Here is a 15,516-nt window from a genome sequence, read left to right on the forward strand (position 1 = left end):
AAATAAACCAATCTTTTCATATTCCAATGAACAAATTTGAAAATCTCCCTGTGATGGAAAATTTGTTTGTATTATGTTGAATGTAATTTTAAATTTATCCCTGATTGTTGTACAAAATTTACCTAATTGCAAGATGCAAATGTTGGCAGCTTTGCGTTCGTGTGGATGAACTTTGTTTTCTTTTCCTCCCCCCTCATAGAATTCCTCTTGTCCCTCGACGCCCAACATCCACCGAGGGCTTCTTCCCGAGTCAGACTCAAGCGGGCAAGGCTGAGAAGGGAAGCAAGAGTAGAGCAGGCAAGAAGGAGAAAGAGAAAGCCGTCCCTGCAACTAGCCTGGAAGAGACTCAAGAGAGTCCTCCACCACCTACAGATGCTGATGAAAAGGTAGGTACCAGCTAGGATCTTTTAAAGCACTGGACACTTTTGGTTACTACTCAATGATTGTTGGCATAAAAACTTACATGGTAACGAGCAATGGAGAGCTGTTGATAGTATAAAACATTGTGAGAAACGGCCCCTCTGAAGTAACGTAGCTTTTGAGAAATAGGTAATTTCTCACTCAAATATTAGCCTTTTATTATGCATCTGAAAGCACACATTTTTGTGCAACTGGGGTGTTTTTTCTTTCATTATTTTCTTGCAACTTCGATGACCAATTGAGCTCAAATTTTCACAGGTTTTTATGCATATGTGAGAATACTGGTCTTTAGGATATCCAGGTGCCTTTAAAGGGAAGGTACACGTTTGGTAATTACTCAAAACAAATATTAACTTAAAAACTGACTTGATAATGAGCAATGGAGAGCTGTTAATAGTATAAAACATTGTGAGAAACGACTCCCTCTGAAGTAACATAGTTTTTGAGAAAGAGGTAATTTCTTACGAAAATAATCTTTTGTTCCTATCTGAAAGCACACAAATTCGTCCAACAAGGGTGTTTTTTCTTCTTGCAACTTCGATGACCGATTGAGCCCAAATTTCCACAAGCTTGTTATGTTATGCTTATGGTGGGATACACCAAGTGCGAAGACTGGTCTTTGACAATTACCAAATGTATACCTTCCCTTTAATAATAATAATAATAATAGTGGCTTCTTCTATAGCACTCATATCCGTCACTCAGTGACACTCAAGGCACTTAAACATTCAATATTTTCCTGTAAGGGTATTGTGGAGCTTGAAGTATGAGACCTAATACTTTATAATCCTTATCTTTAGCCATGTTATAGTACAGTATGTTTCAATTCTGTAGCCTGTATAATGGTTGAATTGCATTTGATGCTTTTCTTGTTGTTGCCAATATTGAAATAAATGTCTAAACACTTGATATACCACCAATAGGTTAAAAATTGCTGTGTGCTGTTAGCAGCCAATCTAAATGTACAACTTTTTATATCACAAAATTAGCGTTGTTATATCTTTGTAATTGTGATGATTCTGAGTAGATTATTCTGAGATTTAATAGTTTTTATTTAATAACTTTTGCCTTTTTTTTTTTTACAGTTGATCTTTGATGCCTTCCAGTTTGGGATGATGAAAATAACAGAAATGGTAAGCAGCCAGTATGGTTCAGAATTTACTTTACTGCATCGTGTGTTTCAAAACTCTTCTTTGCATCCTTTTCATCTTGGCATTTTTTTACTTTTTGCTTTTTCTTACTCTGTTTTCATGAAGTATGGAAATAAAAATAAGTTTGAATTGAATGAAAACTATTAGTTTAGATACCTGTGAGTGAAGTTTCTTTGGTGCAAGTTTAGCGCAAAGCAAGGTCATCACTCTTGATGCATTTATGACATTATACGCAGTGGCATAAGGTGTACAAATTGTTTCAATTACAATTTGTTTTATTAACCAGAGAATTGACCACTGACAATTAAATCTGCCAAGTCTGTTTATTGACAGTTGATTAACACCCCATTTGTAATACATTTGTTATGGTTATTCACATGACCTTAAAGTCACTTTTTTGTGAAAGTTCAAGTTGGGACTGCAGTTTCAAGAATTTTATTTGTAAAAGAAATTTGGGAAAAAGGGTAGTAATTTGCAGTTTAAAATTGTATGGTAGCCCAGGTCAAAATTCCAGTTGAACCTAGTTAAACTGGGTTTAACTGGAACTAGTAGAAAACCAGTTGATTAACTAGTTAAACACAGTTAAAACCAGTTGGTTTAATATGGAAAATGGACAGAAACCAACTGGTTTATAATTTCAACCTAGTTGAACACAGTTAAACCTAGTCCAAACCAGTTGGTTAATATGGAAAATGGGCGAGTTTGGTCACTAACCAGTTGAACCAGTTGACCCCAGTTAACTAGGTTCAACTGGAATTTTGACCTGGGAGTACACTAACCATTAATACAACTCACATATTGAGGGTTATATATAAACACTTGGTATCTTAAACATTTACATACATCTTGGTAATGGGGAAGTATATAATGTTAGTTACAGTCGACTCTTGTTATAACAAGATCGCTCGGACTGGGCAAATTACCTCTTTAGAACAGGAACGTTGTTATAATGAGTAGGGTAGATAGCCTTAGCTTTCGATCCAAACTGGACCTTATTCAGAGGCATATAGAAAAAAAAAGAGGGGAAAGGGATTAAGGGAAGGATCCAGAAAGAAGCGAGAAAATTACAGCCAATCAAAGTTTCTATTTCAGAAACAATATTGGTGGCTATGAACCAATAGGAGTAACGTGGTGAGGACAAAGGATGTTTAGTATGAAAAGATGGATTACTGGACCATAAAAGTGGTAAATGCATTGTTCAATAACAACGTTGTTATAAGATTTCAGCAAAACAAAGACATCAAAAATAAGATTCAGGACTTGAGAATGTACTCTTTATAAGCAGAACCTCTTTATAACAATATTGTTTGTTTTTACCCTTACACCATTGTGAAAAGAAGTCACAGACAAATTCCTCAGGTGGAATTCAAACCTAAGACCATTACATTGCTAGTGCAGATTTCATTCCACTAAACCAACAATCTAGCCCATTGACTACAGGCAGTTTGAATCCTATGTCATAGCAAAGGGTACCACACTGATGTGATAGGGTTTAGTTTTGCATCGGGAAAGTACTAAGTATACAGTTCTTGGAGGCACTGATGGTATAAAACGTTGTGAGAAACGGCTAGTTTTTGAGAAAGAGGTATTTTCTCATTTTGGTTTTTACCCTTAAACCGATGTGTGTTAGCACTGTATACTCAGTACTTCCCTGAGTTCTGTAAAAAAATATCACAGGCATATTACTCGGGTGGGATTCGAACCCATGACCCTTGCAATTCTAGAGCAGTGTCTTACCAACTAGACTACCGAGATTGCCCGGTAGCTAGAGGCAGTTCTTGGTAATCTCGGTAGTCTAGTTGGTAAGACACTGCTCTAGAATTGCAAGGGTCTTGGGTTCGAACCCCACCAGAGTAATACGCCTATGACATTTTTTTCACAGGACTCGGGGAAGCACTGAGTACTGAAGTACAGTGCAAACATACATCGGTGTATGGGTAAAAACCAAAATTATATTCTTTATCCCCGATGCAAACTTAACATCTATTATAGGAAATTTCTCACTCAAATAACAAAAGACTTCAGGCCTGAAGCCCTTTATTATGCATCTGAAAGCACAAAAAGTTGTGCAGCAAGGGTGTTTTTTCTTTCATTATTTTCTTGCAACTTCAATGACCAATTGAGCCCAAATTCACATGTTTGTTATTTTATGCATAGATGTTGGGATGAAGTGAGAATACTGGTCTTTGAAAATAACCAAATGTGTCCAGTGCCTTTAATGATAAGGGTGAAAAAAAGTTATATTCTTTATCCATGTTGCAAAACTAACATCTGTCTATCACAGTACTGCTTATAACAAGGGTTGACTGTGCACAACATTTCAAACTTACTTTCCCTGGCACTGATTTTTAATTTGTTTTTTGTTGCATTATTTTTGCTGCTATTCGCACACCTACAGTGTGAGGGGTTTTCAAAGGCCTGTATGGTAAGTTAGGATTGGAGTTGTAGCTATCCACTCTGTGCACAACTATTATAGAGGGCCATGTACAGGCGCACGTCTATACAGTGGATTATGCAGTGTGTAGTCACTCTTTCTTAGCACTTTATTCTATCGGTATAATGCACAATTGTTGCTTTTTTATAAGATAATATTATATAGTATTATATCATGTGTATACCTCTTGTGGCGTGTCATGGCCGAGCGGTTAAGAGCACCAGATTCAAGCTCTGGTGTTTGATCAGCAGAGTGTTGGTTCGAGTCCCGGTCGTGACACTTGCTACATAAAATTAAGGAGGTAGTGCCTTTCTGCTCTACCAGCCAGGCTTCGGATTGATGATACCCAAGCCTACATGTACATCCATATGGACTGTAAAGGGGATAGGCCTCTGGAATAAAATTATTGTAGCAAACACCTTGAAGTGGCCTTAAGGCCTTGTGTGTCTGGCGACTTGCATACAAAAAAAAAACTTTAAAAAAATGCATAATTCTACAATAAGGTACATGTACTCAAGGCGCTTAAACAAATAGACTAACTTTTAAGAATTTTAGATTGTGAAATAAGTTCATACAGCACCTTATAACGGTTTGTGGCACATTCATCAGCAGCCACTGCCAGAAACGCTAGGCAGAGCCCTTTTGTTAGCGATAAGTGTAACGCAGTTCTTTTACTTGGATTCAACAACACAAGGGACCAAAAATCTGAAGCAATAGTGGTTAAGATTCTTGTTTAAGGATACAAATGTCTAACCTAGGAATTGAACCCCAGTCTGCTGATCAGAAAGACCAGAGCTCCAGACTGACACTCTGAATAGCAACAACAATAAAACTTGTTTCTATTTTTACGAAATGTTGTATAAATAATGAAACTGCCTCTCAGATAATTCTCACAAGCCCCGACGAGAAGAATTTTCCTTTACTCTGTAATCGCCTCCTCACCCCTTGAACAAACATAATTCAAACTAAGGGAGACTGCTAACATAAGGGCTAGATACCTCAGTTGGTAAAGCACCGTCCAAAAATGGCAGTTAGAATCCCACTCTAGCCAATTAGTCTTTGATCACCCTTAACTAAATATAACTCTTTCTTTATCTTTCAAGAGTTTGTCATTGTCAGAGAAATCCATTTATCCCCCAAAAGTTGATCATGCAATTCATATCCTGGAATTTAACTGAAACAAAGATTTTCAAACTTCTGTGTAGTTAATTTAAATAATTAATAATAATAACAATAATTGTGGCTTCTTATATAGCGCACATGTCCCTCAATCAGTGACGCTCCTGGCGCTGTAACATACAGTATATCCTGCAAGATGTGGGACTTCGTTTGAATTATGAGACCTAATTCTGATAGCACCATGTAATGTTTTACAAGGTGCTGTGGTGCAATTTGCTGCCAATCGGACCAGGACCACCGGGCCGAACCCCTTCTCTTTTCGATAAGTGCACTGGGTTCTTTTACATGCTTTACATAACACATGGGACCAACGGCTTAACGTCCCATCCGAAGGACGAAGCAATGGTGAAGTGTCTTGCTTAAGGACACAAGTGTCACGACTGGGGGATTCGAACCCACACTCTGCTGATCAGAAACACCAGAGTTTGAGTTTGGTGCTCTTAACCGCTCGGCCACGACACTTTCACAATTATTATAGCATTAAGAGCAAAGCAATTTCTTCATACTTAATATTAACATTAATGCATCACGTTAAGTTTGAGTGTTTTCTAGCACCTCTAAAACGATTGCACTTTATACAAACACATTAATTGTTTAAAACTAACACCAAAAAGTATACTTTATTAATAAACATTATTTAAAAATATATCAAACAGTCCTATTGGTTAAAATGTGGTCACTTGACCACGTTTACCGTGTAAAAGAAATAGCTTGAGCTGCTTAAAATCGTTTTGCTAATGCACACTCGACGCTAAAACCCAAACGCATGTTCTCTTCCATTTTTTCTGTGTGTCTCACAACAGACCGTGGCAGAAGTTGCTGCTCCAGGCGCTGAAGGCAAAGCAGAAAAGATCCTCAATGTGAAATCTATTACTATGTGTATGTACAACTGCTAAGCATTGTATGCATTTTGACCCCAGTTAAACGGAGCCATTTTATTACAAAAATATTTATGTTCTTTTCTTTTTATGTGCATTTTCTGTGTGTCTCACAACAGACTGCTGCAGAACTCGCTGCTCGGGATGCCGAAGACGAAGCGGAAAAGATCCGCGAGGCCGAGAAGGACAAGGAGAAGGACAAGGGTAATGCCAAGAAGCCCGCTAAGAAACGAAGCAAGAGTAAGTCACCATCTGGCAAGAAATCCCCGGCTGGTGGCAAGAAATCCCCCAGTGGCAAGAAGTCACCGGTTGGGAAGAAGTCGCCCAAGAAGGGGAAGAAGACGGCCACGCCTACCCCACCACCGACACCACCTCCTGGTAAGTGGGATGTTTAAAGGAAATTGCACTCGGAAGAAAAGTTCTGAGAGTTTATGTGACATATCACTTGATTTGACACATTAATAAAGAAAGTAAGGAAACTAAATGTTCAAAATAGCTCAATGTCATTTTGAAGACGACAAGAAAAGACGGTCAAAGTACATAACACTGGTTGAAACGTCAAGCAGAAACCGGCTTTTCTCAGAGCCACAACTACTCACAAAAACGATTGTTTACATGTTGTTACCGCAAACTTTACTTTACTCATTATTTTTCCACCATGCAAAGCCTTAAGTCTTATCTTCAATTTGTGCTAGTTTTGACAAGTGCCTTCATTAGAAAGAAACACATAAACATTGGAAATCTAACTAGGACTGATCGTGTGTCCGTGTTACCATGGAGGTAGAAACATGGTGTTACACGCTGGTTAAAAGAAATCACTCAGGTTGGACTTTTTTAAAATTAGGTTTTGTTAATGAGTCAGGTACATGTAGATGGCCTTAGCTTTCGATCCAAACCGGACCTTCTTCAGAGGCAGTACTAGGTGTTATTAATACATGTACTTTTTATTTCACATATCCAAAGTTTCAATTCAGGCTCATGCAGTGCCTATTCATAGAATTCTGTTTGAAATTCAATTTTTTTGATCTGCTGTGTAAGTTTGAAGTTGCAGTTCCCGTGCCAATCCCTTTTTCAAATATGGCTAAGTTTGAAATTTGTTATCTCCCAATGTTGATTTAGCAACCGAGGATACTCCGGAGGAACGAGCTAAGAAGGAATTAAGAGACAGGATGAAGCAGGAATACCTAGCAGCCATCTCACATGAAGGTCAGTAATCAGGATTCGTTTTTCAGGGTAAAATTCCAAAAGACTGCAGGGCTTGTAGATACATTTTTTTTACTGGACCAAAATCTGTTTTACAAAAACTGAATCTTAATGAGAAAGAACTTTCTGCGAGTGGTAACATAAACAAACAAAAAAAACGCTTTCCTGTGTGTAAGAAGGCCCACATTTTTACTATATACTCTAAAAAATCAACATTGGAAAATATTTCTTTTTGTTAAATTTTTGGGGCATTCAACAGCACAACGGGTTTGTGCATGATCCAATCAAGTCCACTGTTTGGGAAAAACCCCCAAATAAATAGAGATAACAGGTGTGAGTTGTCAGATGAAAAGGATGTGCCTTTTTTAGCCTCTTTCTTGATTTGTTTCTGTCCCTTAGAGAGTGGTCTGAAGACGAGGATGGAGCTGACAAAGATCCACGCTATTGCCGTCCTTCAGGAGCTTAAAGCCAAGTCTGAAGAGGTGTACAAGGATATGGATGACTGGCTGGGCGCTCGCTTCCAACAGGAAATGGGCAGGTAAGACCTTCGGACTCAATGAGCTCTTGGGCCCAATTTCATAAAGCTGTTTAGCAGAAAATACTGTTAAACAAATTTCTTTGAGGTGTACAGACCATCGCACTCAAGCTCTGGGCCAAATTTCTAAAAGCTGTTAATAAGCAGAAAATTCTTGGTGTATGGGTAAAGCCAAAAAATTTACAGAAAATACTGTTTAACAAATTTCTCTGCTAACATGTAAGTAAAAAGTGAGTGGAGCACCAGTCGCCATAGTGTAAACTTTATGGGATGTTGGCTAGTGACCTGTTTTTTTGGCTAGGCAAGATTTTCCTGTGCTTAGCAGAGTTTTGTGCTTATAGGCTTTAAATTGAGACCTGGTGTTTCTGTTTAGCAGAGTGTGGGTTCAAGTCCAGGTCGTGGCACTTTTGTCCTTGAGTGAGATGCTTTACCATAATTGATTTGTCCTTCGTTTTGGGACATTAAGCCGTAGGTCCAATGCACTAGGATTGGTATAGGAAACCCAGAACATTTATTGTGGAAGAGTAGGACATGAGACATAAGAAACTTTATTCATTTCAAAAAAGAAAAATTACATTGCTCGCACAAGTTTAAAAAGCACCACAAATATCAACAATTACAAAAGGCAGAAACAAATATTGCACATGAAACAACACAAAGATTTAAGAAGAAAATCCGTACACACCCAGTGAGGCCATATCTGAGCCCCTGTGTTTCTTTATTTCTGGTTCACATAGCAAGCACCCTTGTCTGCAGGGTTCCTCTGGCTTGCGAGGTACAGTGATTCAATTCACTTACATGTATCTGTGGCATCCTTGGTTTCATTACCAGCATTAATAATGATAGTATTAACAATCTTGTTGTCGTCTTTAGTTGTCAGTCCCATTTTCAAGCGCCCATCCCCTTTTTTTTCTTCTTCTTTTTTGTTTGCAGTGGGATGGGTGGTTTTTAACTGTGGGGTGGGTATAAGGGGACATTCTTTGTGGCAGGATGGCTTTGTAGAGGTGCTGGTCACCTGTTCCTCCTAGCCACTCACTGGCTTGGTATTTTTTAGCTGTTTTGCTTCTTTGTTTCTTTACAATGTATATCTATTTGTATATTTATATTTTTATGCCCGTGTAAAGTCTAATAAAACTAAAACTAAAAACTAAACACCACTGCCCCATCCTTCAAAGAGCACCACATAATGATGTGACAAATCCAAGTGTTGTACTGTTCTGTAGTCAACTCATGTTTGTGTGATTTTTTTCTTCACAGCATTGACACTGTGACAGAAGTTCTTGGTGAGAACATCGAGAAGAAACAGAAAATCCAGCCGGAGCTAGTCTCCTTTCAAGATGAATTCCTTATCAACAAGGTAAAACAAAAATTCAATATTATATTTACACATGTTTCAGACAGTCACTCCAGAATTGCGCCGAACCAAATTCTGAAACAAGTACGTGAAAAGTTTGATGTCTGAAACAGTTAGGAGCGACTGGACACACTAGAAGGCGAGAGATCACCGACTGTCGCAGCCGTTTGGAATGACTCTGGAGTGCCTTGATTTTAGATGTCGATCTTGTCATGAACCGATCGAGCCAATGTAAATGTTAAGTTAAGTTCGCCTGTCTGAAACCAAAATTTATATGGGTAGACCTAGAGTGGCTCCTTATCTATTATGTATTTATTTGCTCTGGCACGCCTGTCTGAAACAGGTGTAACCCACTATACCTAGGCACAGTGTAATCAAAGAAATCTCTTTTTAGAGAAATGGCTGAATAAATATTAACAACAGTAATAACCTAGTATTTAAACCTGTTTGCTTATTACAGGAAGTGAAAGTGTTCCGTACACCAAGCCCTCCACCGAGGCCCTCCCCTATTGAGATTGCTTTACCAGACACATTCACTGTGGATCAGATGAAGTTATTGTATCAACAGTTTGTTCGCTCAGCACCTTCTGGCTTCATCTCTAACAAGGGATTTGTGGATACTCTGTCTGACTTGACTGCATTGACGGTAATGTTAGAAAATTAGGAGTGTTTTTGTTCAACATACTCATCTTTGAGTTAGATTGTAAATTTTTGTTTGTTTGTTGCTTTTTTGCTGGTGCTGTAACTTGTTTCATTTTGTATTTGTCAGTGGGCATTTTAAAACTCGCCTTTTTGGCTTCTGTAAATTCTCCCATTTTGGTTTCCTCCGTATCCATTACATTACGTTATTTTTATTTCCTTATTTACTTTTGTTTTTATTCATTATTTTTCTCAAACAGTTCTTGATTGTCTTTGACTTAAATTATTGTTCTAAATTTAATTCATATTCTCCTTTCTTCACCAAAAAGGAAATAATAAATACTGAAAAATGCAAACTGAATAGTACCGAAATGCGCAATTAATTAATTACATTATGCCATTTAATGGGTTGTATTGTGAATGACACATGGCCATCAAGCTTCAAATCAAATGACAAGGATCTACACTTGGGTGTTGGTTTATTTAAATACTATTTCATTTTTGTTGACACTTTGTTTTATTGACTTTGTATAAATTTGTGTGTTAATTTATTTGTCCAGCATGGAACAGAGGCCCTGCCTGATCAATGGATGAGCCTAAATCTCAACCAGGTTGGTACTTTCAATAGTCTGTACCTGTGAATGAGTAATGAGTAAACAATTATAACAAGTAGTAATAGAGAGTGAGTTATTCGTTAAAGGATTCAGGTACTTTTTCAAAATGTCCACAGATTTACATTAAACTTACAGGGTTTGAAGATAATGATAGTGGAAAGCTTCCCTTCAAATTATTACCAACTGAGATTGTGTAGTTTTTGAGAAATGAGTTAAACAAGTCATAAAATAATTTTCGTCTCAGGAAGACGAAAATTATTTTAGCATGTAAAATTCCATTATGATATTATACCAAAACCATAGCATAACTGGTTAATACGTTTTTACATGCTAAAACTGAGACGGAAATTATTTGTTTTACTCATTTCTCAAAAACTACGGCACCTCAGTAAGTACAATTTTAAGGGAAGCTTTCTACTATTATAATCTTCAAACTGTGTAAATTTAATGTAAATCTATGGACATTGTGTTTTGTGTTAGGAAAAATTACATAGACCCTTTAAAAGGAAAGTATGTTTGATAATTGCTTTTAAAATTAATGGAAATATATAATTTTGTTGGAAGCTTACAGCATATTTTGATAGTATAAATCATTATGCCCCAAAAATTGCACCTGAGAAGCGTTACTGTTATTAAAGGCCTCTCAGATTGTGTATTCCAAGTCTTGATTATTCTTACCCTGAGTGGACATATTCCCTTTGGATTTTTGACTAAATCTAAAAAATTTTAGTACTTTTGGGAAATATGCTTGACGTTAGCGCGGAATGCCCTTCTTCCGCAAGCGCCACTTCTTTGCTAATAAAACTGAGCCATGAAATCGGACACTGGTTAAGAAGTTGCCTCCCTTCTGATGTGATACATTTAACTTTTAATTTAACAAAATTCTGAAGAAATAATTGTTCCTATTTGTTGTTATCGTTTTGACAGTTGGAGCAGCTAGCCACCATCCTGTCCCCAGATTCTGAGTATATCGACTGGCGCACATTCATGCTACAGATTGCTCAGCCTTTTACCCAACCCTCCCAGGCACAACTTCTTGTTACTCTACAATGCTTCAAGAAAGTTGACTCTCTAGGCTTGGGAACGTTGACCAGGGAGCAGTTTGATCAGGTAAAGTGGATGAGTTAAGAAAACTGGAATTCTAGTTGATTCATTTATTGCCTGAGTTATTGTTTATGATTAAAACTTATCATGGCAGGTACCCCCCTGAAGCTGTGTCTGTTGTGCCTCACATATTTTTGGTGTTGACCTCGGTTTATTTTCATCTTTTGACTGCTTCTGTTATACCATTTTTTAAAAGGCGCTTCAAAGAACCAAATGTAACTTGAAGACAATAAAACTTGTTATACTAAAAGCCTGTTTATCTTTAATTGCAAGGGTTGTGGGTTCGGAATCAAACCCAAGTAACATGCCTGTGATATTTTTTCACAGGACTCAGGAAAGTACTGAGTATACAGTGCTAACACATCAGTATGGGTAAAAAAAAACTTTAAAAAACAACCAAAATTAATAGCTTTGTTGTGTTTTCATTTTTAACCTTCTAGGAAGACTCTGCTAGGGTCGAAACAGCATTATATTTGAAAAAATTATTTGAATCTGAGCAGTGTGCTGACAGCAAAACTCTCAGATTGTTTATTCCAATTACTGTTTATTCTTCCTGAGTGGACAAAACTGCTCCGGACTTTTTGCGATGTCTAAAAAACTTGACCACCTTTTGAAATAAAACTTTCACAGGTTAGTTTTATTGTCTATATATTTATATAGGATGAAAACAATCAAACGGTTCCAAAAACCAAAGGTATACAGGGTTACGTTCCCTTTTCAAACAGCGCTTTTGTATAATTTTCTTTTGGATGGTAATGCCAACCAACAAAACTTGAAATATGATTGTTTATTGTTGATTTCATCTTTGTTTAGGTGCCTCTGTGGTACACATCAGACCCAAGACCTCCAACGCCTGAAGATCCAAGTATACCTCTACCGTTTGACAGGACTGCACATGTGCAGAGAATGTTCTTTGATATCTTTGCTGACTCTACCTTAATGCCCCCTGTGCTGGATTATACTAACATGGTAAGAGACTCTTTTATGGAGCATAATGGTCGAAGGAATAAGAGCACCAGACTCAAGTTATGGTGTTTCTGATCAGAAGAGTGTGTGTTTGGATCATGGGTCCAATTTCATAGAGCTGCTAAGCACAAAAATTGGCTCAGCATGAAATTTTTGCCTTGAGAGTGTCATGGCCGAGTGGTTAAAAGCATCAAATTCAAGTTCTGGTGCGAATTCACCGGAGTGTGGGTTCGAATCCCAGTCGTGACACTTGTGTCCTTGAGCAAGATACTTTACTATAATTGCTTCTCTTCACCCAGGGGAATAAATGGGTACCTGCGAGGGTAGAGGTTGATATTGTGAATGAAAAAGCCTTTGGAGCGATATAAACTGTTGCCCAGGTTGATACTCCCAAGGGAGCTGAGAAACATTAAAAAGGGATGTTATTGGCCCTATAACCAGGGCACTAATGTAAAGCGCATTGATACGGTTTTTGTGAAATGCGCTGTATAAGAATTTGTTTAAGCGCTTAGAGAATTAAGTGTTAGTTATTAGGCGCTATATAAATCGAAAGTTATTATTGTTATTGATCAAAACAGGGTTACCAACCAAATTTCCACGTGATTTTCAGGATAAGCAAACAACAGCTAAATATTAGTAAGCAAGCAATTTGCAACACATGGAAATTTGGTTGGTAATCCTGTTTTTATCAAGGAAGCAATTTCATGCTTTACAAGCAATTTGTTGTGCTTTGCAGCTCTATGAAATTGGGCCATGGTCATGGTCCTTAAACAAAACACATCAGCCATTAATGCTACGTCCTTTGGATGGGACGTAACTTTTGGGCTCCCATTGGCTGCCAGTTCTATGCCTATGCCAAATCTTTTGCTCCCTTCAAACTCAAGAGTGTAATGTTCCTCATGCTGGCTCCCTATCTCTCAACCAATCATCTTTAAGCTGATGCTCATTGTCCACAAACCTCTTAAAGGCAAGGCTCCCCACTATATTTTTGAACTGCTTCAAGTTTACACTCCATCAAGGAATCTTCGATCAAGTTCCATGCTTCTCCTCGTTGAACCCAAGTCTCGACACTCATGGGGTGACAGGTCTTTTTCTTCAGCTGCGCCACACATCTAGAACTCTCTACGCGCATTACAAGTCTTATTATTATTATTATCATGCTCACTCTTTCTCATTCCTCTAGCTCCTGTACTTCAGCATTGATCAAGACGCTCTGAATGGATTCTTCAGAGCTCTGAGTGTGGTATCTGGAAAGCACATGCCCCGCCCACAACTAGAGGAGGCTGAGCCGACTGAGAAACAGCTGGACCAACTCAGCGTCATGAAAGAGGTACACTTTTTAAAAGTTTTAATACTACCAATAGTCATAATTGTGTCCAAACCTGTAGTTATTGTATTACATTTTCATTTTATTAACCTTACATTTCGTAGCCCACATTTTGTTTACAACCGGTAATTAACGCTAAAAATAGTAAGACATTTAGTAAGATTAAAAAAAGCGTTAAACAAAACACATGGAGTACAGGACTGGATACAGGTGATGCACAAAGTCTGTAAAGATGTTCTAGGTCTAGAATAAAGGGGAATAAAGACGAGCCACCCAAGACTGAGGTTTTTTTAATTTATCAATCTCAGCCAAGCTTGTTGTCAACATTGGCTTAATGTGTTATTAATATTAACAGACTGTATTATTAACTTTAATGTGTGTAATAGCGCAAATTGGTTTATTTTTTATAGTGTCTTCTTGTATTTTTTAATAAAATTTTATTGTTCAGTGTATTCAAACAAAATTATACTGGATTTTGCACTATATAAATTAAAAAATTATTGTTATATTATTGTCATTGTTTTGTACCAGGTTGTTGAGGTTTTGGCAGGTCAAGAAGTGAGGCTTCAAGACAAGAAAGTTGAGCCTAGCCTGGGCCCGCCTGAAGAAGGTATACCACCCAGTGCTCTACAAGCCACTGTGGATCTGAATGCTTTAGTACAGGTTAGCAAACCATTCTGCATCTATTTCATTATATAACTGCAATGCACATTACATTTTAAAACCATGTGAACCCTTCCAAAAAGATGTCCTCTCAAAAATATTTTAAACATGGAGGGTTTAAAAGATTTGACAATAACATCTAGCACCGAGAAGTCTTGAGTACTCTTGTGTCCATGCAAACAATTTGTGTAAAGGCAGTGGACACTATTGGTAATTACTCAAAATAATTATTATCATACAACCTTACTTGGTAACGAGTAATGGGGAGAGGTTGATAGTATAACATATTGTGAGAAACAGCTCCCTCTGTAGTAATGTAGTTTTTGAGAAAGAAGTAATTTTCCACATTATTTGATTTTGAGACCTCAGATTTAGAATTTGAGCTCTCGAAATCAGGCATGCATCTGAAAGCACACAACTTCGTTTGACAAGGGTGTTTTTTTCTTTCATTATTATCTCGCAACTTTGACGATCGTTTGAGCTCAAATTTTCACAGCTTTGTTATTTTATGCATATGTTGAGATACACCAACTGTGAAGAGTAGTCTTTGACAATTACCAATAGTGTCCACTGTCTTTAAGGGGCCGTCCAAACCTCATTTTATTTATTTGCAATCAATGTTCTTGTACTTTTGCTGTTGTACAAATTGAACTCCCAACAAACGAAAAAACGAAACGAAGTAGGCACTTCTGCCCATTCCAATTCTCCTCAGGTTTTACACCATGGTCAGCCAACCCTCGGTGACAGCCATCGCTTCAGCGTGACCTCTGACCCGGAGGATACCTTCTCCCAGGAGCGTCTAGCCAGTGTGTATCGTGAGCTTGGGGACAACAAGCTAAGCCCGGTACCCTTCTTTAGACTCTTGGATCATCCCATCATTCAAGACTGCCTGTCAATGTGCCACAGATACAAGACACCGGTGAGTGTAACAAAATAATAGTAAAAATATTTTTAACTTTGTCTCGGTAAAATTATCAAGAACCAGGCCTCGTTGGGATTAAACCACTAGTTGAAAACCGATTCAACACACTTTGATTCCCATTCATAAA

General features: G+C 37.7%; 1 protein-coding gene across 2 annotated transcripts in view; it reads left to right on the top strand.

The window, feature by feature from the left end:
• Positions 1-15,516, top strand: part of LOC117297598 (sperm flagellar protein 2-like) — a 43,293-nt gene that overhangs the window by 25,229 nt on the left and 2,548 nt on the right. For both annotated transcript variants that reach the window (XM_033780711.1, XM_033780712.1), the window contains 13 exons: positions 200-386; positions 1,506-1,553; positions 6,182-6,440; positions 7,182-7,268; positions 7,665-7,803; positions 9,058-9,157; positions 9,615-9,800; positions 10,354-10,404; positions 11,335-11,517; positions 12,325-12,480; positions 13,661-13,807; positions 14,336-14,467; positions 15,180-15,386. In XM_033780711.1, coding sequence (XP_033636602.1) covers positions 200-386; positions 1,506-1,553; positions 6,182-6,440; positions 7,182-7,268; positions 7,665-7,803; positions 9,058-9,157; positions 9,615-9,800; positions 10,354-10,404; positions 11,335-11,517; positions 12,325-12,480; positions 13,661-13,807; positions 14,336-14,467; positions 15,180-15,386 — 1,882 coding nt within the window. The remainder of the gene's footprint in view (positions 1-199; positions 387-1,505; positions 1,554-6,181; positions 6,441-7,181; positions 7,269-7,664; positions 7,804-9,057; positions 9,158-9,614; positions 9,801-10,353; positions 10,405-11,334; positions 11,518-12,324; positions 12,481-13,660; positions 13,808-14,335; positions 14,468-15,179; positions 15,387-15,516) is intronic.

Source organism: Asterias rubens, chromosome 12 (assembly GCF_902459465.1).
Source record: "Asterias rubens chromosome 12, eAstRub1.3, whole genome shotgun sequence".
Classification (NCBI taxonomy): Eukaryota; Metazoa; Echinodermata; class Asteroidea; order Forcipulatida; family Asteriidae; genus Asterias; species Asterias rubens.